The sequence below is a fragment of the Pan troglodytes genome, chromosome 1, assembly GCF_028858775.2.
Source record: "Pan troglodytes isolate AG18354 chromosome 1, NHGRI_mPanTro3-v2.0_pri, whole genome shotgun sequence".
Classification (NCBI taxonomy): Eukaryota; Metazoa; Chordata; class Mammalia; order Primates; family Hominidae; genus Pan; species Pan troglodytes.
Genome location: NC_072398.2, coordinates 203,615,038 through 203,637,936, shown reverse-complemented (window position 1 = coordinate 203,637,936; position 22,899 = coordinate 203,615,038). Strand labels below are relative to the sequence as shown.

Here is a 22,899-nt window from a genome sequence, read left to right as displayed (position 1 = left end):
TAAAAGGCTGGTGTCTGCTGGGGCAGGGAGGAAGAAAGGTGATTGTAGGAAAGAGCCAGGGAAGTAAGAGGGGCCAGATTAAGGAACTTCAGACTCTGCCACAAAGACTTCAGAGAAACCAGGCACAGTGGTTCAGGCCTGTAATCCCAATGCTTTGGGAGGCTGAGGCAGAAGGATTGCTTTAGCCCAAGAGTTCAAGACCAGTCTGAGCAACATAATGAGACCCCATCTCTACAAAATTTTAAAAATTAGCTGCAGGTGGTGGTGTCACATGCCTGTCAGTCCCAGCTACTCAGGAGGCTGAGGCAGGCAGATTGCTTGTGCCCAGGAGTTCGAGGCTGCAGTGAGCTATGCCACAAAGCGAGATGCTATTTCTACAAAAAAAAAGTTTAAAAACTAGGTGGGTGTGGTGGTGCACAGCTGTGGTCCCAGCTACTCAGGAGGCTGAGGAGGAAGGATCGCTTGAATCCAGAAGCTTGAGGCTGCAGTGAATATGACTATGCCACTGCACTCCAGCCTGGATGACTATGCCACTGCACTCCAGCCTGGATGACAGAGTAAGACCTTGTCTCTAAAACAAGTTTTGTTTTTTTTTTTTTTTTGAGACGGAGTCTCGCTCTGGAGTGCAATGGCGCGATCTCGGCTCACTGCAACCTCTGCCTCCTGGGTTCAAGCGATTCTCCTGCCTCAGCCACCTGAGTAGCTGGGATTATAGCCACACGCCACCACGCCTAGCTAATTTTTGCATTTTTAGTAGAGACGAGGTTTCACCATGTTGGTCAGGCTCTTCTCGAACTCCTGACCTCATGATCCACCCACCTCGGCCTCCCAAAGTGCGGGGATTACAGGCATGAGCCACCGCACCCAGCCTAAAAACTTTTTTTTTTTCATTTATTTATTTATTTATTTTGAGACAAAGTCTCGCTCTGTTGCCCAGGCTGGAGTGCAGTGGCGCAATCTCGGCTCACTGCAAGCTCCGCCTCGCAGGTTCACACCATTCTCCTGCCTCAGCCTCCCGAGTAGCTGGGACTACAGGTGCTCACCAGCACGCCCAGCTAATTTTTTTGTATTTTTAGTAGAGACAGGGTTTCAGCATGTTAGCCAGGATAGTCTTGATCTCCTGACCTCGTGATCTGCCCGCCTTGGCCTCCCAAAGTGCTGGGATTACAGGCATGAGCCACCATGCCCGGCCAACAAAAAAATTTTTTTAAAAAAGACCTAGGGGGCTCTTCCCAGGATACCCCTCCCACCATACACCTCCAAAATTGCCAGGACAAAGGTTCAAAAGTGTTCTGTTTAATACGCTTTGTCTGGTAGTGCTTGGGTGCCTGTGGTTGGTTTCTCTCACTGGAACCAGTCCTGGGCCCCACTCGCCTGGCTTCCTCCAGTCGCCCCAGGTCCTGGGGCTGGTGTGTCAGAAGCTGCCTTTGTCCTCTCCATTCATCCATCCTTGGGCCTGTCTGGCCTATGATGCCCTCATTCAGCTCTCAGGGTCCAGGGGTGACTGGTGTGGATCCTGCTCGCTGTGCCAAGATGGCCCTCCAGATGCGGCATACCATCCCTCCCCTGGGGGTAATGGACTCAGTGTGGCTCAGCCAGAAGGTGGCCCTGGACTCTCTCTTGCACCCACTGTCTGCCCAGTGCCCCCTCTGTCCCTAGGGGACCCAGGTGCCCCTTTGGTTTCCAGGAAGGAACCTAGGCAGGCCTGCAGTTGGCCAGGATGAGGCCATATGCATGGTTCACACTTGGGGGGCCCAGGATGTACCTGATGCGGGTGTAGATGAGGTCATCTCGAGTGGCATAGGTGAGCAGAGTGTGGAGGGTGAAGCTATGGTTCAACAGCTGGATGTGGTCAAAGACCCGCAGAAACAGGGAAATAAGAAATTACAGAAAGATGTGTCGAGACCCAGGTACTAGCTCTGCTCTGTTGCCAAAATACTGAGGCAGATCACACCCTTCTGGGCCTCAGTTTTCTCATCCATACAATGGGACGAGAATACTAAGTGTTCTTCTGGTAGTGAGATTCTCTGCATCAGAGGGCACAGTGAGAAGAGCAGGAAGATGGACAGAGATGGAGGCTTTGGCTGGTGAGGTCAGGGATAGCCAAGCACTCCCCGACTCACCATTTGGATGGTGCCTGAATCCACATTCAGTTCCTGTAGCCACTGCACCAGGCCCTGGTCCGTTGAAAGAGCAGCTGTCAAGAAGCAGTCAGGTGATAAGCCCAAGAGTGCCTCCTGCTAGAAGCTGCCTCGAACCCACCGATAGTGTTCTCCAGCCAAGGCCCGCTCAGGTGATGAGCCCAAGTCAGGTGATGAGCCCAAGGGTGCCTTGTGCTAGAAGCTGCCTCAAACCCACCAATAATGTTCTCCCGCCAAGGCCCGCTCAGGTGATGAGCCCAAGTCAGGTGATGAGCCCAAGGGTGCCTTGTGCTAGAAGCTGCCTTGAACCCACCAATAATGTTCTCCAGCCAAGGCCCACTCACTTGGAGGCTCTGGGGCCAGGGCATAGGTCCGGGCTTCCTCATTCAGCCGCTGTAGAGCCCGCTGCACCAGGGCCTGGTACTCCCGTTCCTTCCCCGCCAGGATTTCGCGCAGCCTGTGGGGCGCAGAAGAGTAGAATGGAGCGGTGAGTGGTGAGTGGGTTGAAGCCCGGCAGAGGCTATGAGCGATTCCAAGGGGCTTTACCGATCAGTCTCTGCCCTCAAGAGGCTCAGCTGCACCATCAGAGGAGCGGGGCCCTGCTCGGGCTCCACCGGAAGCGGGCTCTGCTGGCCTGGGCTCTGCTGGGAGTCCCCTTCTTTACTCAGCTCCTCTGACCTCGGTGAGACCGCCTCCTTCTCCACCTCTGCAGCCCAGTGCGGTGAACTCAGGCAAGGCTACAACGCCCGTTTGGTAACCCCAGACCCCAAAGTGCGGGGGTAGGGTGCCCGGCTCTGGGCAGGCCCCAGGCGGTGCCGGTATGGGAGATGTCCATTTAGTCACGCCCCCACCGGCGCCTGCCTGCCCCTGTCCTGCCTGGCCTCCACCGGCCCATTCGATGTTCACCACGCCCAGCAAGCACCACACCCTCGCTGGCAGGAGGCCCGTGGCATTCCCCTCCTACCCGGTCCTAGCACAGCCAGGGCTGCCCGCACAGCACGGCTGAGCAGTGAGTCCAGAACGAACATCCAGTGTGGACGGATCTGGCGCTTGCGGAGGATCTGCTTCACCTGCAGGGGGAGGGAGGCGCCGCTGAGACAGCTGAGCCTCAACTAGAGGCAGGGCTTGAGTTGGAAAGGCCTAGAAAGTCTTCGGCGGGAGGCGAGTGGGGTGGGCGGGCTTGAGGTCCAGGGAAGGCCTGGGAAGCTAGGACTGGGCAGACGGTTTTTTGCTGCAGGCCTGATCTTCACAGAGGAGACAGGGAATCTTGGAACGTCAAGTCCTGGCACCTCACCAGGCACGGGGAGCTCACTACCTGTTGTTGGGCAGCTCTAACTACCAGAAGGCGCCCTCACCGCATCCGGGAAGGCAAACAGCGGTCTGTGCAGAAGCGCAGGCCCAAGGCCCTGGGCCCTCAGCCGTCCTTGCAGCGCCCGCAGCTCCTGGGCCAGCTGCCGGCGGTTGGGAGTGTGGATGTGTGCCCCGAGGCAGCGCAGCAGCTCTTCCACATGGTTTCTGCCCAGACGGGCCCCCTGAGAAGGAAGAGAGGGGTTGTCAGCGAGTGCTCCAGCCAAAAGAGACGCTGCCGCGGAGGTGGGGGGCGGGGACATCAACAGGTGTCCTGACCCTTTGCGACCACCAGGGGGCGCTAGGGTGGGCCGCCCACCTGCTCTTGCTCCTGCTCCTGGTGCAGATTCTCCGCCAGCGCTGGCAGCTCCTGCTCCAATACTGCGGCCAGCATGGCCCGACGCTTGCTCTCCTGGTGCAGCAGGCTCAGCCCCGAACTCTCCTCCGGAGACGCAGGCTCCTCGGCCGCAGGCTCCTCGGGCACCCTGGGCACAAGGGCGAGCTGCTGATTGAGGACGGGCAGCAACCGGCCAGTCACCTCTGTTGCCGGGTTTGAATCCTGGCTCTCCTACTTTTATGCCTACCTCACAGGCATGAACATAGATAAACCCCGCACTGAGAGGACACAACAAGTCCAAGTTAGAGTTGCCAGAACAGGGCATGGGGAGGCACCAAATGCCACATTCACAAGTGGTCAAGGTGCCCAGGTCCCCAGGGAGGGCTTTTGTAGGAGAGGAGAAAAAGGCAAAACCAGGCAAAAGGAACCCATCCCAGGAGCCTAGGTCTCACCGGAGCTGGCTGGTGCCCCCATAACTGAGGCAGCGCTTCGGGGGGCTGGGTGGGTGCTGAGAGGGTGCCTGAGGGCACGGGAATGTCTGAGACTGGGTGGTTGAGTTGGCTGAAGGAGTGGGACTGGCGGAAGGGGCATCTGAGGGAGGGACAGAGCCATCAGCTGGGCTCTCCTCCACCCTCACAGCTCCACAACTCCTCTGCCCTCCAGTGTGCCCATCCCGCCACCCGCAAGCACCTGAGGGCCGTGGAGCATGTCGTGGGGAGCTGGGGCTGCGGCTCCTTTTCCCAGGCTGCAGGAAGGGGTCCCCCAGCAGTGTCTGGGCGCTGGCTCGGAGGCGGGGGTCTGGCTCAAAAGTTCGGAGGAGAAAGGCTTGGGCCTCGGCCGACAGAGAGCTGGGCATTGGCGGATGGACCTTGTACATACCCACCTGTGGGGGGAGGGTGAACAAGGGTGACATTCAGAGGTGTCCAAGGCCCAGGCTGGCCCTATGCCACTTCCATGGGCCAGGCCCAAAGAGGTCTCACCTGAAACATGGCAGCCTGTGGGCTCCCTAGCTCGTGGAAGGGGGGGCGACCTGTGGCCATCTCAATGACAGTGCAGCCCAGTGACCAGATGTCAGCTGCTTTCCCATACCCACGTGGGCCCTGGTCAATGATTTCTGGGGCCATATACTGCAGAGTTCCTAGGACAGAAACAGGAGCACCAATGCCCATCTAGGCTTCATCATGGGGTTGGAGCAGGGAGGGGAATGCCATCATCCTCAGGCCGACTGCACCCATACTGAACCTATCATCCAAAATATACCTCAACACCTATCCTGGTCATCAAACATCTATCCTGAGTTCCATCACCACCCTGGGCTCCATCGCCTGCCAAGGCTTCCGTCATTCATCCTGGGCTCCACCACATTCACAGACTCCATCACCCACAGTAGTGCTCCAGCACACATCCTGGATTGCCTCGTCCCCCTGAACTCCATCACCTGCTTTTTCCTCCAACTCCCACCTTGGCCTGCATCAACACTCCTCAAGTGCTAAAGTCAATTTCATCACTTCTCCAAGCTCCAGTTCCAGATGCCACCACCTCAGCCCTGGCCCAATCACTCACCCTGGGTTTCATTCCCCATTAGGACTCTAACTCCATGCCTAGGAGAAACCCCCTTCCCTGGAAAGTTCCAAGAGATCTTCTGCCCCAGGTCAGCATCCCCACTCACCACCCCCACACCTTGTTACCTGTGAAGGTCTCAGTGCAAGGTGTGATGCCTGCCAGCCGCTTGGAGGTGCCGAAGTCAGAAATCTTGAGCAGCCCACTGAAGGTGTTGATCAGCACATTGTCCCCCTGATTGATAGCCATTAGTGGACACTGGTCTGGGCCCCTGCCAGCAGAACTAGACCCTCTTTCTGGGATCCCATCTCCTGGAGATCCCAGCCTGGTCCTGCCTCTGTCAACACTCTCCCCTTGCCATCCCACTTATATGCCCCTCTGGGAGCTGACAATTGGTTTGGCTTCAGAGCTGAACCTTTCCCCTCCTTCTCTAAGGAGCCTCCCTGATGAATTCCCTACCCTTGGCAACAGGTCTGCTCACTTAATCTAAACTGCCAGCCTGCGTCTGGGACCATGTCTCCTTCCCCGCCACCCCCAGCAGATGAGGGCGGGCCAGCCCCAGGGCTTACTTTGATGTCCCTGTGCACGATGTGGTTGTCGTGCAAGTAGCCAAGTCCCTGCAGGATCTGGCGGGTGTAGAAACTGATGGTGCTCTCGTTGTCCTTCAGGGGTCCCCACACCGACCGCAGCAAGGAGGACAGGCTGCCTGGGTGGGGACAGTCCAAGTTCATTCTTCCCACCCACTGGCTCCAGCCCACATCTCTCTGCTCAAGGCCCAGACACACCCATGTTGTAGCCCAACTCCATCACCCAGCGCCACTCCTCAGCTAATTCTAGGCTACACCACCCACACGCACTAGGGTGCATTTCCCCCTAGGGCTCTCTACCCCTGCCTGCCTCGGTCCCATGCCCCACACCTCGGTTTCATTCCCATCCCACACAGGGCAGGTACCTCCAGGCACTTCCTCCATGAAGATCTTAAGGTAGCCGCCCTGGCTAGCTGAGCCCAGATAGCGCACTATGTTCTTGTGGCGCAGGCGTCTGTGAAGAGCGATCTCTTCATGCAGGGGCTGAGAGAACCTGGGGGGAGGTAAGGGAGAGAGGAAAGGGACCGAGGTGGGCAGAGAAGCCCCGCCCATCCCACGCCAGCCTGGCCCCGCCCCAAGGACCCGCCCCGCCCACAAGCCCTCTCCGACCTTCCCCACCCTTACTACCCTGCCCACAGGACCCTCCAGACCTCAATCCCGCCCGCACGGTCCTGGCTGTTCCGCCCACGGGCCCAGTCCACAGGGCTCGAACTCTCAGGTCCTACGAGCCCGCCCACTAAGCCCCGCCCACAGGAGCCGCTCCGCTCGTGGCCCGGCTCACTCGGCCCCAGCGAGCCCTCAGCCCCACCCGCGCTGCCACGCACCGCACCTGCTGTCCCGCTCCGGGATCTCCTTGATGGCGATGCGCACCCTCGTGTGGCGATCGCGGCCCGCGTACACCACCCCATACGTGCCCTTGCCCAGCACCAGCCGCTCGCCCGTCTCCGTGTACTCATAATCAAACTGCCGGGCGCGGGGTGAGATGGGAGTTCAGCAGGGCCCGCGGCCCCTCGCCCTCCGCGAGCTCCCAGTCCCGCGTCCTCACCTCCAACATCTCCCCCACGCCCTCCGCCTCCTCCGCGGGCGCCGTGGAATCCGGGTTCGTCACCCAGGCCTGGATCAGGCCGCAGAACCTGAAGGTGGGGGAGGTCAGACCCGCGGGAGGGGCATCTTGGTCCCCACCTAAGCCGGAGCATCCAACGGACGTCGTCCCTTTCTTTCCCCCACTCCCCCCCCGGGCATCCCGGCCCTCAGAGTACCCCGACCATGAAAGGCTGCGCACCACTGGCAGTGCCCTACGCTGGGGAAGCACAGCTGGACGTCCTGAGCCGGGGGGAGTGCATAGAGGAAGCAGCAGCGCTCGTCGCGCTTTGAGGCGCTGGGAAGGGATGAAGAACCCAGTAAGCATCAGGCTGGGTGGCAGCGACCCTCACCTCCCGTCTTTCCAGTCACCCCAGGTCCCGCCTATCACCTGACTCCGCATATGGAGGCGACTGGGAAGGTCCAGCTGGAGGGAATGTCCTGCAAGAAGAAATGGGGTGTGATGGGGCGTGCTGGTGACAGGAGAGGGGTCTGAGGATGGGAGAAAGGCTCCACAGAAAAGGTCGTAGCAAAGGTGAGTGAGGGGCCTCAGCAGCGACTTCACCTGGGTCTCAGGCTCCAGCAGGCTCAGGGTCACTGTGCTTACTGGGTCAGTACCCCGAACCTCAAGCTTTGCAGGCAGCAGCACCTTGTTCATCTCCAGGACCAGCACCTGCAGGCAGTTGGGGAGTGGGGTCAGTCAGAAGGGGCTTACCCCTTTCCCGGGTCCACCACCCCTACAGGCCTCACCAAGCACTGGTCGCCCTGGGCACAGGCTGTCTTGAATGGTTGGCAGGACTGTAGCAAGAAGTGGAGCCAGAAGTGGGCACGGCGTGGTGGCCCTCCAGGGGGCTCTGGCGTGGGCCTGAAGTGCTGGTAGAGCAGGAAGGTCTCCATCACGGACACCAGGTACCTGCATGCAAAGCCACATCCTCAGTTCAGCCCAGGCACCAACCAGCACTGCCAGGGAGAGGAAACTGGCCTGGATATAGCTAGAACGTTGGCATGGGGTGCCACGGGCACTGGTCTAAAAGCAGCCAGGTCATTGGCTCAGGGTTCAGTCTAGCATGCCAATGGACATAGGTGCAGGAGCTGACAGCCCAGGTCAGGCCAAGAATGCAGAGGGGGCCACCTACCATATGGGGGCATTGAGCTTATACAGCTGCTCTGCAGCCAGCACCACCTGGGTGGGGTCATTGGCGAGGATCTGGGCTCCCAGGTAGAAACCCACATCCCAGTAATACTGCATCTTCTCCACGCAGCCTTTGCGGGCCAGCAGGCAGCCCAGCTTCATGCCTGGGGGAGAGGGGCATGGGCTCCAGTGAGTGTGGGTGCAGGGGTGAGTGAGGCCCACCATTTCTGTGGGCCCGAGTGTGGACATGAACATAGATATGAGTAAACCATTGAGTATGGCAAGATCTTGGGTGGGAACAGGAGCTCAGGCACAGGTATATGTGGAATTCAGGATGTAATGGACACACAGATGTGAGTTTGGGAACATTTGTGGGTTTGAGGGCTCCTGAGGGCCCAGAACAGGTATTAGGACCCAGGTGTGGGTATGGGCAGGACAGTCCAAAATGGATGAGCTCATCCTAGCTCTTGCCCAGTGTGCTCTCTCCCTGCCCTCTTCCCAGGCCCCTCGGAACCCCTGTGGGTGACGAGACAAGAGCCAGGATCTGTGCTCACCTATTAGCCGGAGCTCCTTGGAATCCTCAAAGTGCTGCCCGGCAGCAATGAGGAGCACAGCTGCATTGATGCCTGAGTGGAGGCTGGGCTCTACGTCAAAAGCCTTGCGATACCTGGGGTGGGGGTAGGGGGCACAGGGCTGGACTGATGCCCACAGCACCACCCCTCATCTCACAGCTTAGCCCACCGGCCACTCACTGTGCTCTTTACCAGTGATAGGCCTGCTCCCGGTGCCCAGCATCCTGGAAACCCGAGCTGAAGAACATGTCCTTGTAGATACGGCCACACATGCAGTACAGATCGGGCGCCACAGAGCCCTCAAGCTGTACCAGCGGCAGCAGCACAGACAGGGCCTTCGCCCGGTCCCCAGGTCTGTTCCTCCTAGGGAAAAGATGGGCTCAGGCCCTCCCTGATGGCCCTGGCCTACTCTGTCCAGGGACCTCTAGACACTGAACAGCAGGGACCCTTCCAGGGGCCTGACAATAATGACCTCAAAATGATAGTGACCCTGGCCAGCACTGACCTCTCTAGTGACCTCAGATGGAAGTGATTCCTAGATGCGATGACTCTTAGGAGCAGTGATCTTGGACAGCGGTGACCATACCACAGGCAGCACCACCTCCCCCACCCCGACCCAGGCAGCAGTAACTCAGAACAACAGGGACCTATTGACATCAGTGACCCTGGTCAGCAAATTCCCCGAACAGCAGTGATCCCAGACAGTAATGGCTTTGCACGCAGAGACCTAGGTTTCGGAAACCTTTATGTGGCTATGACCTAACCCTTGCTCTGCCACTCACCGGTTGAGGGCAAAAGTGTAGTGGAAGCAGACATTATGCTGCTCGGCCACATCACAGGTGGGCAAGGCCTGCAGCGTCTCCACCAGCTCAATGATGGCCGAGTAGTCCTGCATCAGGGAACGGCAAGCACTGGCATCATGGGCCTCCAGGCCCCAAGGAACCTTGAGCCAGGGTCCTGTCCCACTCCTGACATCCCACCCAGCCACCATCTTCTGCACGCCTCCCTCAGGCCCAGCGGACACCACACCTCACAGGGAGAACCTACTGTATGCCCCATGCTGGGCGTTCCCAACCCCACAACTGCCCCAGGAGGCAGCGACATGCTCATCCTCTCTAACAAATAAGGAGGCCAACACTCAGAGACATTTGATAATTTGCCCAAAGCCACCAGTGAGCAAGTGGCCCAGCCAGGAACTGAACTTGGGTTTGTCTGACCTCAAATGCCAGCTGCCCTACTGCCTCTCTGAACACCACGCACCTGCACATCGCGGTAGGAGAGCAGCAAGTTCATGATGATGTCGGGGCTCAGCAGCTCCACGCTGTCCAGTCTCCGCTGCAGGCGAGCCAGCTCCTGCCGCAGCTGTGGCCCACTGAACCGCTCCCGCGCCTGCCGGATGTCCCGCCGAATGGTCTCCCGGAAATAGCCACTGATGCCCAGGGTAGGGGAGGCAGGGAGAGAGAATGGTGGGGCCTGTACCTCAGCCCCAGCCCACCGTACCCTCACCAGCCCCCTCCTGGAGCACCCTCCCTGGGGGCCCTCATTACCAAGAGTCTGTGGGTGTGGCCTCCAGCAGGCGGGCAAGCCGGCCCACCAGGGGAGTGAGCAGGGCCTCGGTCCCTACTCCAGCCTGTACCAGCCCATCAGCCAGGCCCCGCAGAAGGCCTGCATCACCACACAGCACCCGACCAGTGGCCGTCACCACATAGGGGATCAGTGTGTAGCTGCCAACGCAATCCTGGTGGGAGGGAGGCAGGAATCAGTGAGGTCAGAGGTCAGCACAGGGCTAGACAAGGGGAGTGAGAGCATCAAAGGTCAGCATCAGTGGGAATTGGAATCGCAGGAAAGGGGCACCCGTCATGAGAGGAGGCAACAGGAAACAGAGGAATACTTGGGATGTCGGGGGGGGGGGGGTTAGGTGACCGAGGAGGCCAGGAGGATTAGTGGAGGTCAGAGGTCATAGCGGAAGTCAAAGGGCACTTTTGAGTGAGAGGTGGATTCTGCTCACCGAGTTCTTCTGGAAAACATCCTCCTGCAGGAGGCAGACAGTCAGATACTGGTGTTCTGTGTAGGCCTTACCCCAGCCCTGTGCCTGCCTCCACCAGCCCCAGGCCACCTACCCGCAGGGCCTGCAGGTCAGGGAGGTCGGCCTGGGAGCAGAGGAGCACGTTGTTGGTCATGCTGAAGCTCTCACGCACACCAAGGTGGTAGAACAGGGAGGGCTGTACCAGCGAGCTGCTCACCTCCAGCACCACCACATCTGCAGGCACAGAGGGGGTGGCGCTGATCCCTGAAGCCCAGCTTGATGGGGAAGGAGTCAGGGTCCATCCTGGCTTGACCTGCCTTGCTGTGGGACTCCAGTAGGGTCTGGTTCTGCTTTGGGCTTCAGTCGGCCCTTTTTAGGGTTCCCCTGGCACTTTCACAGAACTGATCTCTGTAGTGTTGCAGGAGAGGAGTTGGGCTCACAGGGTTGGGACCCTCAGGCCACGGTTCAGAGCCTGTGAGCACCTGGCATGGGGGAAGGGAGGCTGTGGACCAGTTGAGTCTGTTACAGGCCATTTAGGAGGTGGGAGTTGCGCAAACATAGAAGTCCCCTCCCTTTGGTCTTCAGCACAGGCTCTTGAAAGGGGCTACCATCAGTGTGCATAGACAACGCTGTGCCTAAATGTATGTATGTGTATATCTGTGACATGTATGGCTTACTATGTCTGACTGTATCTGTGTGTGTGACAGCGTCTGCTAGGGCCTGCATGAGTCAACATGTATGCGATTTGTGTCTTTCGATAATTGTATCTTTGTGTCCGAGTGGTCGGGTCAGCCTTCATTTTAGGCTACGATTTCATGGACATCCAGGAAGCACAGCTACTGGACTCTAGCATAAGCAAGTAAGTATGGGGGCCGAGCATCCGGGCTGGCTGGAGGGAGGAGTGACTCGCGGGGGAATAGCCTCCTTCTGGCCCCGCCCCTGACCCATCCTTTCCCGCCCACTTCCCCGCCCCTTCCCCGCCCATTCTTTCTTGGCCGCTGAGGCCACTTAACCTAAGCTCCCTCACCCAGTATCCAGTCCCGTCGGGCCCCTTCGCTTCTCTTTTTGCCTCTCCTAGCCCGATCCTTGGAAGTAGTACGCTAGGACTCCTGAACTCCAGCCTCCCGGCCCATTTCCCTAAGTCCAAGCTCCTCTCCCAGTAATTGTCCTCAAGAGATCCGCGTGACATTCTCCTGAGGGTGAGGCTGAGTTCTCCAACCCCACCCCTGAGACACCACAGCCCCGCGCCGCTCCCCGCCCCGCCCCAGAGTTCCAAAGCCCCTCCCCGTCCTTGCCCCGCTGGCTGGGCACCGCTCCGACTGAAGGGTGCCTAAGCCCCAACCTCGAGCCCTAGAGCCACGCCCGGATCCCTGTCTCGTCCCGAGCCCGGCCGCGCCCCAGATCCCCTAAATCCACTTTTTTCACGGCCCTGTCCCAAGCCCTTCAGCTTTAGCTCACTTTAAGTCCCCTAGACCCGGTACCCCTCTCGGCCCCTCCCTTGAGCCTTCGAGCCCGGCTTGGTCCCCTCCCAGGACCCTGAGTCCCGCCCGGATCCGGCCCCGCCCCCAGCGCTCTCACCCGCGTTGTAGAAGGCATCCAGAGCCGCGGTGTCGCCTAGCTCCAGCGTCCCGAAGGGCAGGCTGCGCAGCTGCGGGGGCGGCCGCGGCCGGGGGACCTGCGCGCAAGCCTCGCGCAGGCAGCGCAGGGGCAGCGGCTCCGCCTCGGTTCCCTCCCGAGGCTCGAGCCCGGGCTGCGGCTCCCGGGTCAGCACGTAGACCACGCTGAGCGGCCGGCTCCGCGCGCAGCCCCGGCCCGGGGGCGCCGCGAGCTGCCGGCCCCGGCTCAGCGCCACGGCCAGCGGGTCCTGCCAGCAGCTGCCGGCGCGCTCCGCCCCGGACCGGGGACACGGCCCCGCCATGCGGGGGCGCTCAGGCGCGGGGCGCCGCGCACTGGGAACCGGGGGCGGGGCAGGAGCCTGGGCCGGCAGATCAGGAATCTTGGGATCTGGAATCCGTTCGGAATCGGAGAATCTCCCACGGGATCTAGGGATCCGGAATACGGCCTGACGTCCCGTTCCAGGAATCTAAAGTCCAGGGAGAAATCCTAGCTCGGACTTGCAAGGTCCTGAGGTTCTGAAATCCGGGATTGGGTCCCAGGAATCTGGGGCATCCGGTGATCGGCAGCTCAGAGCCACTTGGGGGATCCTGGGAATCGGCCCGGAGGTGCCCGCCACCTGGACTTCTCAAGGGAGCGCCCGCCAACGCTGCCCTGCCTTCACTTGTAGGCTGAGCCCAGCCCTTTCCCGGCCGACCCAGAAAGCTCCACCCTCGGCCCTAGGGCAGAGCCGCTCCCTAGCGGCTTGAGACTCAGCCTCTCCCCTCCCTTCTCTCCCGCCAGAACTTTGGAGACTGGCGGCTTCCGGAACAGCCTGTGCCCCTGTGCACGCCAAAGACTGTGGACTGCTCACAGCAAGTGCACATAAAATGTGTGAGGAGGCCAGGGCTAGAGAAAAGGTTCGATATGCAGGCCCTGCTCTGCAGGTATCTGTTGAATGAATGGCTCTCTAGAGACATCAGGGTGCGCAGAGCATGATGAACAATGGGTGTCCTCCCGGGCCCAGTGAGCGCAGGCAGGGAGGGACTGGGATAGGGGAAACCTACACCCTAGGCCGCTTGCCCGAAAGCCTTCAGTCCTGGAGTGGGACTTGGCATCTGAGCCTTAACTGTCACTAGGGGGCTGCTTTCCCCAGGACCCAACCTGCTGTGGACCCCCGCTGACCTTTGACTTCTAGGCAGAACGTGGCCATGGGACCTGAGAAGCACTTCCTACTCTAAACAACTCTAAACATTTCTTTAGCCACCCCTTGAAGGAGTCAACCCCAGCCCTTTGCACTACAGCAGCTTCTCAGCTTCAAATCCCCAAGAGTCCCCAACTTTCTTGTGTGAATTAATGAGTGAGGCAGCAACCTGGTAGAAGCCTCAGTGGACCCTGAAACCAAGAACTGGGGACTTAAGTTGAATAACTTGTCCAGTATCACTCAGCACATGACAGCAGGGTGCAAACCCAGGACCGCCTGTCAGACTCTTAACTATTTAATTCTGCCACTTACTAGAATGTGGCTTTGGGCAAATAAACTGCTTAAATGCTACTCAATGGCTGTTTCATTGCTCTGTTGCCTTGTGGAAGAAAAATGTACCTTCCTTGGTTTGACCTTGGATTCGAACTGACACCCAATGAGACAGGCAGGAAGTGGTAGAGTTTGAGAACTTGGCCTGCAACAGAGGTTGGAGTGGAAAACAGACAACTTACAAAGGACAGGCATGGGCAACCGACAGGCTGAGAAAGCTGTGCAATTCCCAGCCGGGGCGGTGGCTCACGCCTGTAATCCCACTTTGGGAGGCCAAGATGAGTGGATCACGAGGTCAGGAGTTCGAGACCAGCCTGGCCAACATGGTGAAACCCCGTCTCTACTAAAAATACAAAAAAAAGTAGCTGGGTGTGGTGGCACCTGCCTGTGATCCCAGCTACTTGGGAGCCTGAGGCAGGAGAATCACTTGAACCTGGGAGATGGAGGTTGCGGTGAGTGGAGATCGTGCCATTGCACTCCAGCCTGGGCGGGGCGACAGAGCAAGACTCCATCTCAAAAAAAAAAAAAAAAGCTGTGCAATTGTGCAATTCCTGCCACAAAGCCATCCACTTGCAGGACCGAGAGGGCCTCGGGAAATTGTCAATGGATGCTTGAATCTCCTCTAATCCTTCCACTGTATGCCCCTCTGGCTCATTGCACTCCAGCCTGGGCGGGGCGACAGAGCAAGACTCCATCTCAAAAAAAAAAAAAAAAAAGCGGCCGGGCGCAGTGGCTCACACCTGTAATCCCAGCACTTTGGGAGGCCGAGAAGGGCAGATCATGAGGTCAGGAGATTGAGACCATCCTGGCTAACATGATGAAACCCCGTCTCTACTAAAAATACAAAAAAATTCGCCAGGCGTGGTAACGGGTGCCTGTAGTTCCAGCTACTCGGGAGGCTGAGGCAGGAGAATGGCGTGAACCTGGGAGGCAGAGCTTGCAGTGAGCCAGGATGGTGCCACTGCACTCCAGCCTGGGCGACAGAGCGAGACTGCGTCTCAAAAACAAACAAACAAACAAAAAAGCTGTGCAATTGTGCAATTCCTGCCACAAAGCCATCCACTTGCAGGACCCAGAGAGCCTCAGGAAATTGTCAATGGATGCTTGAATCTCCTCCAGTCCTTCCACTGTATGCCCCTCTGGCCTTGTCTTGCACACCTCCAGAGACAGAAGCCTCACTACTTTAGAGGCTGTCCTTTCCATCTTCCTGACTGGAAGGAAATTCTTCCCTGAATGGAGCTGAAACTTGTGTCCCTGCTCTGCCCTCTAGGGTTTTTTCCCAGTAACTGGAAGAGTCTTGAAAGGGCTAAAATGATTTTATTTTTAAATGTGGGCAGGCAAGCAGAGGTGGTTGGCAAAGGCAAGGTGGCTGACGATCCGGAAGCTGTACAGGAGAGATAAGGGCACTGGCTGCCAGAGTGCCCTATCGAAGCATCATCTGAACCCTGCGGTAGGGGTGGCCCACACCACGGCCTGAGGCCCAGTCAATGCCATATTTGTGGGCGGCAGCCTCAGACACTGCATAGCGACCATTGAGATTTGATCGGTAACAGGATGCATACCACCAGGCACCGTGGACAATCACTGCACAGTTGCTGTTGCTTGAATCGTGGTCAGCGTCATAGGTGGTAAAGGGCCTCCCACTGTGGTGGCTCAGGGAATCCCCTAGCAGGGAAGGGATGGAAAGCACCTTGGTGCCCAGCACCATGCCTGGCACCTTTGGAGATATAATGCCATGGGAGTCTCAAAGCAACTAAGAGTTGAATTTTATCAGGCCCCACGAGCAACACCAAGGGGCCAGGTTGTTTGCGCAGGGTTACTCGGCTGGTTGAAGCAGCGGCAGGACTTGAACTCGGGACTGTCTGGCTCCAAAGCTCCCAGCTTTTCCCCCTGTCTTACCCCCTCCAGAATCCCCAGCCCCCCTCTAGCTCCTTTGTCTTCTCTCAGCTCCCATCCAATCTGAGCAACTCTGCTAGGAAAAGCTGGGAGGAACCTCTTAGGTGCCTGGCCAGGAAAGGTGGTTCCCTGAGGCACTCCCTCATAACGACTTCCCTCTTTTAAATCTCTCCCCAACAGTCACTGTTTCTCTGAAAGAAGACTTCCATGGTTCCTCTTCCAAAGCAGAGAACACTAACACTCAACAGAGCCTCAGGCGGCACCCAAAACTTCCTCCTTGCCTCCCTGCGCTTCCCCTGCCTTTTTTTTTTTTTCTGAGATGGAGTCTCGCTCTGTCGCCCAGGCTAGAGTGCAGTGGCACTCTCTTGGCTCGCTGCAACCTCTGCCTCCCAGATTTAAGTGATTCTCCTGCCTCAGCCTCCCGAGTAGCTGGGATTACAGGCACCCTCCACCACGCCCGGCTAATTTTTTTGTATTTTTAGTAGAGACGGGGTTTCACCATGTTGGCCAGGTTGGGTTTGAACTCCTGACCTCAAGTTATCTGCCCGCCTCGGCCTCCCAGAGTGCTAGGGTTACAGGCATGAGCCACCGTGCCCGGCCTCCCTGCCCATTTTATAGAGGAGGAAACTGAGGCTCAGTGGAGGGGTAGGACTTGCCCAAGGTCACATAAGTACTAAATGGCAGAGATGGATTCAAACTCAGGTCTGTTTGCCTCCAGATCCCAAATTCTTCACTGTTGCACCATCCTGTTTCATGATTGCCATTTCTCAGATGCGGAAACTAAGGCCCACAGAGGAGACAGGATTGCCCTGGGTCATTCATGGGGGCAGTGGCAGCACTGGGAAAGGATCCAGCCTCCTTCCTCTGCTCCCCTTAGGCTCACTCACCTGCAGTGCCCTCTGAGAACTTGCCCAGTGCCAGCTGGTAGTGGTCTACCTCACCGAGGAGGCGGAAGGTCGCATAGTGGGCGAAAGTACAGTTGCCATTAAAGTCTTCCAGCTCTACCCGCAGCTCCCAGTTACCTGGAAAGAAGGGGAGGCAGGGATGGAGGAATCCTCAGATCTTGGGGGTGGGGCAGGGATTCAGGATGGCAGACAGTAACCCCCAGACTCCAGGACCCTGCTGGGAACTCACCCTGGAGAGTAAGCTGGTGCAAATTCTCATTTCCCAGCCAGAATTCAGACTCTTGGTTCCCAAAACCTGCTCTGTAGGAGGACCAAGAGCGGAAGAAATCCACAGAACCATCCTGGCGCCTCTGAAACACCTGGGGGAGGGGGGGGCACAGCAGCTATTACTCCAGGCTGGGCACTGGCAGCTGAGGATGCAGGAACTGTGAGGGGTGGGTGGATACCCACTCTCTCTTTGGATTGGGGCCTGTTGATAAAATGGGGATCCTTCAAGTTAGCTTTGAATATTTCTATGAACTCTACATTCCCTTGTTAACTTTTACTGACACTCAACTTCATGCCACAGCCTTGCAAGCCCTGGGAAGACTGAATTGACAAAACACTGTCCCCACCCACAGGAGATGGCCAGCGCTGCTGGGTGTCAGTCAAAATAACCCAATTTCATTTACTATAAGAACCAAGATATTTGGCCACGCCTGGTGGCTCATGCCTGTAATTCCAGCACTTTGGGAGGCCGAGGCGGGTGGATCACTTGAGGTCAGGAGTTTGAAACCAGCCTGGCCAACATGGTGAAATCCCGTCTCTACTAAAAATACAAATATTAGCCGGGTGTGGTGGCTCACACCTGTAGTTCCAGCTACTCAGGAGGCTGAGGCACAAGAACTGCTTGAACCTGGGAGGTGGAGGTTGCAGTGAGCCGAGATCACACCACTGCACTCCAGCCTGGGCAGCAGAGCAAGACTCCGTCTCAAAACAAACAAACAAACAGAAAAACCAAGATATTTTACATTAGAGGCCACCCCCACAGCCCAAGCTGGACCCCTGGCCTTATCCTGATGTCTTCCACCTCCCCCTCCAAGCCAAGCAGGCCCCAGGTCCTATAGAGTTGTCAACCTAAGTACTTCTATTTCCATTGCTCCACTGTCTTATTTTATTTATTTATTTTTTTGAGATAGAGTCTCACCCCCTGTTACCAGGCTGGAGTGCAGTGGTGTGATCTCGGCTCACTGCAACCTCTGCCTCCCTGGTTCAAGCAATTCTCCTGCCTTAGCTTTCTGCATAGCTGGGATTACAGGCACCTGCCACCACGCCCAGCAATTTTTTTGTATTTTTAGTAGAGACGGGGTTTTGCCATGTTGCCCAGGCTGGTCTTGAACTCCTGAGCTCAGGCAATCCACCCACCTCAGCCTCCCAAAGTGCTGGGATTACAGGTGTGAGCTACTGTGTCAGGCCTGCTCCACTGTCTTTACTGCCTGGCTCCTTGCTGTCTTCCTAAACTATGTCCCTGCCTCCACTGGTCCCCCAACGCAGTGCATCTTTCATGGTGTAGCCCAAATCATCTTTTTAAAACAGAAGTTCTACTTGGCCCCTCCCCTGCTTAAAACTCTCCTGGGGCTACCCATTGCCCTGCACACTCTTCTTTTTTTTTTTTTTTTTTTAAGACAGAGTCTCACTCCATTGCCCAGGCTGGAGTGCAGTGACTCAATCTTGGCTCACTGCAACCACCACCTCCGGGGTTCAAGCAATTCTCCCACCTCAGCCTCCTGAATAACTTGGATTACAGGCGCCCACCATCACGCCTGGCTAATTTTTATATTTTTAGTAAAGATGGGGTTTCACCATGTTGGCCAGGCTGATCTCGAACTCTTGACCTCAGGTGATCTGCCCGCCTTGGCCTCCCAAAGTGCTGGGATTATAGGCGTGAGCCACCACGTCCAGCCAACCACCGCGTCTGGGCGCCCTGCACACTTCTTAAGTTGATCATTTAGTGCCTTCCATGAACTGGCCTTTACAGAGGTCCTCAATCCATGTTCCGTCAGTGCCGGCAGACTTTAGCCGACACCCACGCCTGCTCTCAGCTCACTCACGCGTTCCCTGCAAACCTTTTACTCTGCTGCCTCCCTGAGTTTATCTTTACTTCTAGCTGGAATGCCCCTCCCTACCCTATTTTTTTTTTTTTTTTTTTTTTTTTTTTTTATTTGAGACAGAGTTTCACTCTTTTCACCCAGGCTGGAGTGCAATGGCAAGAACTCGGCTCACTGCAACCTCCACCTCCTGGGTTCAGGCAATTCTCTTGCCTCAGCCTCCCAAGTAGCTGGGATTACAGGCGTGAGCTACTGCACTCAACTTAAGGTCTTTTCAAATGGCACCTCTTCTGTGAAGCCCTTATACTTCTTCAGGTCCCACTGGGGGCTCACTAAACATTTGTCAGTAAATTCCTCTAGGAAATGCCTTGCTCTGGTGGGTTCTGGCTCCCCTAAGGGCCAAGGGGGAGAAGTGACCAGTGGGCCTGGCCTGTTAGCCCATTTCTCAGACACTCACCAGCCAGCCACCCCCCTCGGTGTCCATGTCACAAAAGACTGGGAGGGCCCTGCCCTCAGGTAGGCACAGATGGTACCAGCCGCTCAAGGTGGCGCCCTGGCTCAACAGCTCCTGGCAGTTTCTGGGGCCTGGGAAAGGGGAGATGGACTGGGGGTGGTGCCCAGGTTATTCCCTGACCCCCACCCCCAGGCACTGGAACAAGTATGGGACCCTAGGGACCCTCTTGGCTCCTTCAGGTCCCTGAAGAAGGGTTCTGAGGAGGCTGTGGGGAGGATCTTGGCCACACTTGGGGGTCTGCCAACACCCAACACCATGTGATCCCAAGTTCCTGGTTCCTGCAAGGGCTGCCTCACCTTCCTGGCACCGGAGCAGGTTCACTGGATCTCCTGCCCCAGAGAAGGGATGAGTGTTGGCTCTGATGTCTCAGCACCCCAGCGCTGAGCCACCAGTGGAGCCGGTACCCAGGCCCTTTTCCGAATCCTTCCCACTCCTCCCAGCCTTCCATACCCTGTAGGAGGGCCATCATAGGGTACCCAGGCCCTTCTCCTAATCCTCTCCACTCCTCCCAGCCTTCCAAACCCTGTAGGAGGGCCATCATAGGGTACCCAGGCCCTTCTCCTAATCCTCTCCACTCCTCCCAGCCCTCCATCCCCAGTAGGAGGGCCATCATAGGGTAGCCAGGCCCTTCTCCTAATCCTTCCCACTCCTCCCAGCCATCCATTCCCCTGTGAGAGAGCCATCATAGGGTAGCCAGGCCCTTCTCCTAATCCTTCCCACTCCTCCCAGCCATCCATTCCCCTGTGAGAGAGCCATCATAGGGTAGCCAGGCCCTTCTCCTAATCCTTCCCACTCCTCCCAGCCATCCATTCCCCTGTGAGAGAGCCATCATAGGGTAGCCAGGCCCTTCTCCTAATCCTTCCCACTCCTCCCAGCCATCCATTCCCCTGTGAGAGAGCCATCATAGGGTAGCCAGGCCCTTCTCCTAATCCTTCCCACTCCTCCCAGCCATCCATTCCCCTGTGAGAGAGCCATCATAGGGTAGCCAGGCCCTTCTCCTAATCCTTCCCACTCCTCCCAGCCATCCATTCCCCTGTGAGAGAGCCATCATAGGGTAGCCAGGCCCTTCTCCTAATCCTTCCCACTCCTCCCAGCCATCCATTCCCCTGTGAGAGAGCCATCATAGGCGCAGCAGCCAAGCAGAGATCCCACCCTAGAGTCCAGGGACAGAGGCAAAGAAAGCGGGGAGGCCTCCAGCCCCACTTACTCACCTGGCTCACCCTTGGGGCCCATCTTGCCTGGTGGTCCAGGTGGCCCTGAAATCACAAAGGCAGAGATTTCCTGAGTCCCACCCCATGCCCAGGACCAAAAAGAAACAAGAGACTTGGAGCCAGAGGTTCAAATCCCAGTTTCACCCTTCACTCACTTTGTGATTGCGGGCAAATATCTTATCCTCTCTGAACCTCCCTTTCCTCCTCAGCATAATGGGGATGAAACCACTTACCTGGCAGAGTTGATCTTAGGATGCCGGGTGCCCAGCCTGGAGCTGGCACAGAGTAGGTTCCTTGCTCCTTTGTCGTGGCCCCTCAGCACAGACAAAAATTGCTACATTCCTGCCTTCCCCATTCCCAAGATCCCAGCCCGCTCCCCAGCCCCTCTCACCTTGAGGACCTGGGGCTCCCTTCTCCCCAGGACTTCCTGGAGCTCCGGGACAACTGGGCAGGAGGACAACTTTGCTGGCTTCCAGTTCCCTGGGTCCTACAGGGAGACACAGGCAGGGTGGGCACAGGGTAGACTGTCTCTTCCAGACCCCTCTTCAGTTCTCTTCCTGTCTCCCAGATTCCCACTGTCAGGATGCTTGTCTCCTGAGCTGGCAAGGTTTCGTGTGCTTTGCATCCATTTGCATATATTTACATGCAGAGCCCAGATTATGAAACTCCCACCCTGGTCCTTGAGGTTGATGAGCCTTGGTGGGGGGACACCCAGCGAGGGAATGAGGAGTGGGTTGGTGAGGAGGGCACCCTAGGTGCCCACCCGGGCAGCTGGGGTGTTCCTGGGTCTTCAGGCAGGCAGGCCCCCCAAGCAGGAGAAGCCACAGGGAGGGCAGGATCCACCGTAGATCCATCTTGCTGGGCCCACCAGGGGAAGGATGCCAGATTATAAGGGGGCCAGGCTGGCGGGAGGACATGAAACAAGACTTCCTCCCATTGTCCCCCAGGGACACCCCACCCAGACTGGAGCCAGCAGGGGGTGGGAGTATTTCCTCCCTCAGCCCCAGAGAGAAAGGGCATTATCCCTGCCCTATCCAACCAGGATGGAGTCCAACATCTTTTTGTTTTTTGTTTTTTGTTTTTTTGTTTTTTTGAGACGGAGTTTCACTCTTGTTGCCCAGGCTGGAATGCAATGGCGTGCTCTCAGCTCAATGCAACCAATGCAACCTCTGCCTCCCGGATTCAAGTGATTCTCCTGCCTCAGCCTCCCAAGTAGCTGGGATTATGGGTGCATGCCACCATGCCCAGCTAATTTTTTGTATTTTTTTTTTTTTTTAGTATAGAAGGGGTTTCACCGTGTTGGCCAGGCTGGTCTCGAAATCCTGACCTTAGGTGATCCACCCACCTCGGCCTCCCAAAGTGCTAGGATTACAGGTGTGAGCCACTGCACACTGAAAGAGTCCAACTTCTGATCCTGGCTTCCAGGGCTCCCCAGCCATCTCTCCAGACCTCTACATTCACAGTCGTCTCTACCTGTGAAGCCCCATCTGTCCATGAAGGTCTAGCTCTACAGCCATCTCCACTGGGAATCCTTCCCTGATCCTTGTCAATGCTATGAATAGTGACAACTGCTACCATTTCCTGGGCATCTACTGCATTCCAGCGTCATACTGACGTCACCTCCGATCCTCACATGGACTTGCTATTAATCCTTATTATTGCATTATGGGCCTGGTACAAAATGGGTGCTCAGTAAGAAAGAGTTAAATGAATAAGGAAAGAGAAACTGAGGCCCAGTGATGGGACGTGACTTCTGTTCTCTTGGCCACTTATATGCTGAGAGCAACAGAGTTTTACCCAAGCCCCATGCCCCCGCCAGGGAAAAGCACCATTAAGAAAGTGATTCTGGGCCGGGCGCGGTGGCTCACGCCTGTAATCCCAGCACTTTGGGAGGCCGAGGCGGGCGGATCACGAGGTCAGGAGATCGAGACCAAGGTGAAACCCCGTCTCTACTAAAAATACAAAAAGTTAGCCGGGCGTAGTGGCGGGAGCCTGTAGTCCCAGCTACTCGGGAGGCTGAGGCAGGAGAATGGCGTGAACCCGGGAGGCGGAGCTTGCAGTGAGCCGAGATCGCGCCACTGCACTCCAGCCTGGGTGACAGAGCGAGACTCCGTCTCAAAAAAAAAAAAAAAAAAAAAAAAAAGAAAGTGATTCTGGCTGGCTGCGGTGGCTCATGCCTGTAATCCCAGGACTTTGGGAGTCCGAGGCAGGCAGATCACCTGAGGTCAGGGGTTTGAGACCAGCCTGGCTAACACGGTGAAACCCCGTCTCTACTAAAAATACAAAAATTAGCCGGGCTTGGTGGCATGCACCTGTAATCCCAGCTACTCAGGAGGCTGAGGCAAGAGAATCACTTGAAACCCGAAGGCAGAGGTTG

At 57.2% G+C, this 22,899-nt stretch overlaps 2 protein-coding genes across 11 annotated transcripts; both read right to left on the bottom strand.

The window, feature by feature from the left end:
- Positions 1-1,276: 1,276 nt before the first annotated feature.
- MAP3K6 (mitogen-activated protein kinase kinase kinase 6) lies at positions 1,277-12,787 on the bottom strand. Of its 6 annotated transcripts, XM_513244.7 has the most exons (29): positions 12,361-12,723; positions 10,877-11,016; positions 10,765-10,788; positions 10,304-10,494; positions 10,017-10,185; positions 9,539-9,645; positions 8,949-9,119; positions 8,739-8,851; positions 8,189-8,348; positions 7,803-7,965; positions 7,618-7,725; positions 7,444-7,493; positions 7,255-7,350; positions 7,018-7,105; positions 6,802-6,935; positions 6,338-6,465; positions 5,955-6,091; positions 5,514-5,619; positions 4,806-4,963; positions 4,516-4,708; positions 4,278-4,416; positions 3,808-3,973; positions 3,497-3,673; positions 3,106-3,211; positions 2,688-2,847; positions 2,486-2,598; positions 2,124-2,197; positions 1,766-1,842; positions 1,277-1,566 (listed from the first exon to the last, which is right to left on the bottom strand). In XM_513244.7, exons 1-29 carry the CDS (start codon positions 12,698-12,700, stop codon positions 1,488-1,490), a joined length of 3,867 nt encoding a protein of 1,288 aa, XP_513244.4. In that variant the 5' UTR covers positions 12,701-12,723; the 3' UTR covers positions 1,277-1,487. The 6 variants fall into 6 exon arrangements, with proteins under 6 accessions (XP_513244.4, XP_024213034.1, XP_024213035.1 ...); XM_024357266.3 differs by lacking the exon at positions 1,766-1,842 and having other exon boundaries at positions 12,361-12,786; XM_024357267.3 differs by lacking the exon at positions 8,949-9,119 and having other exon boundaries at positions 12,361-12,786.
- FCN3 (ficolin 3) lies at positions 12,763-21,557 on the bottom strand. Of its 5 annotated transcripts, XM_024357279.1 has the most exons (9): positions 21,286-21,381; positions 20,914-21,009; positions 20,756-20,836; positions 20,523-20,567; positions 19,608-19,640; positions 19,255-19,382; positions 16,940-17,069; positions 16,693-16,827; positions 15,207-15,574 (listed from the first exon to the last, which is right to left on the bottom strand). In XM_024357279.1, exons 1-9 carry the CDS (start codon positions 21,374-21,376, stop codon positions 15,333-15,335), a joined length of 981 nt encoding a protein of 326 aa, XP_024213047.1. In that variant the 5' UTR covers positions 21,377-21,381; the 3' UTR covers positions 15,207-15,332. The 5 variants fall into 5 exon arrangements, with proteins under 5 accessions (XP_024213065.1, XP_024213047.1, XP_016812648.2 ...); XM_016957159.3 differs by lacking the exon at positions 20,756-20,836 and having other exon boundaries at positions 21,286-21,382; XM_024357289.1 differs by lacking the exon at positions 19,608-19,640.
- Between the last annotated feature and the right edge of the window lie 1,342 nt (positions 21,558-22,899).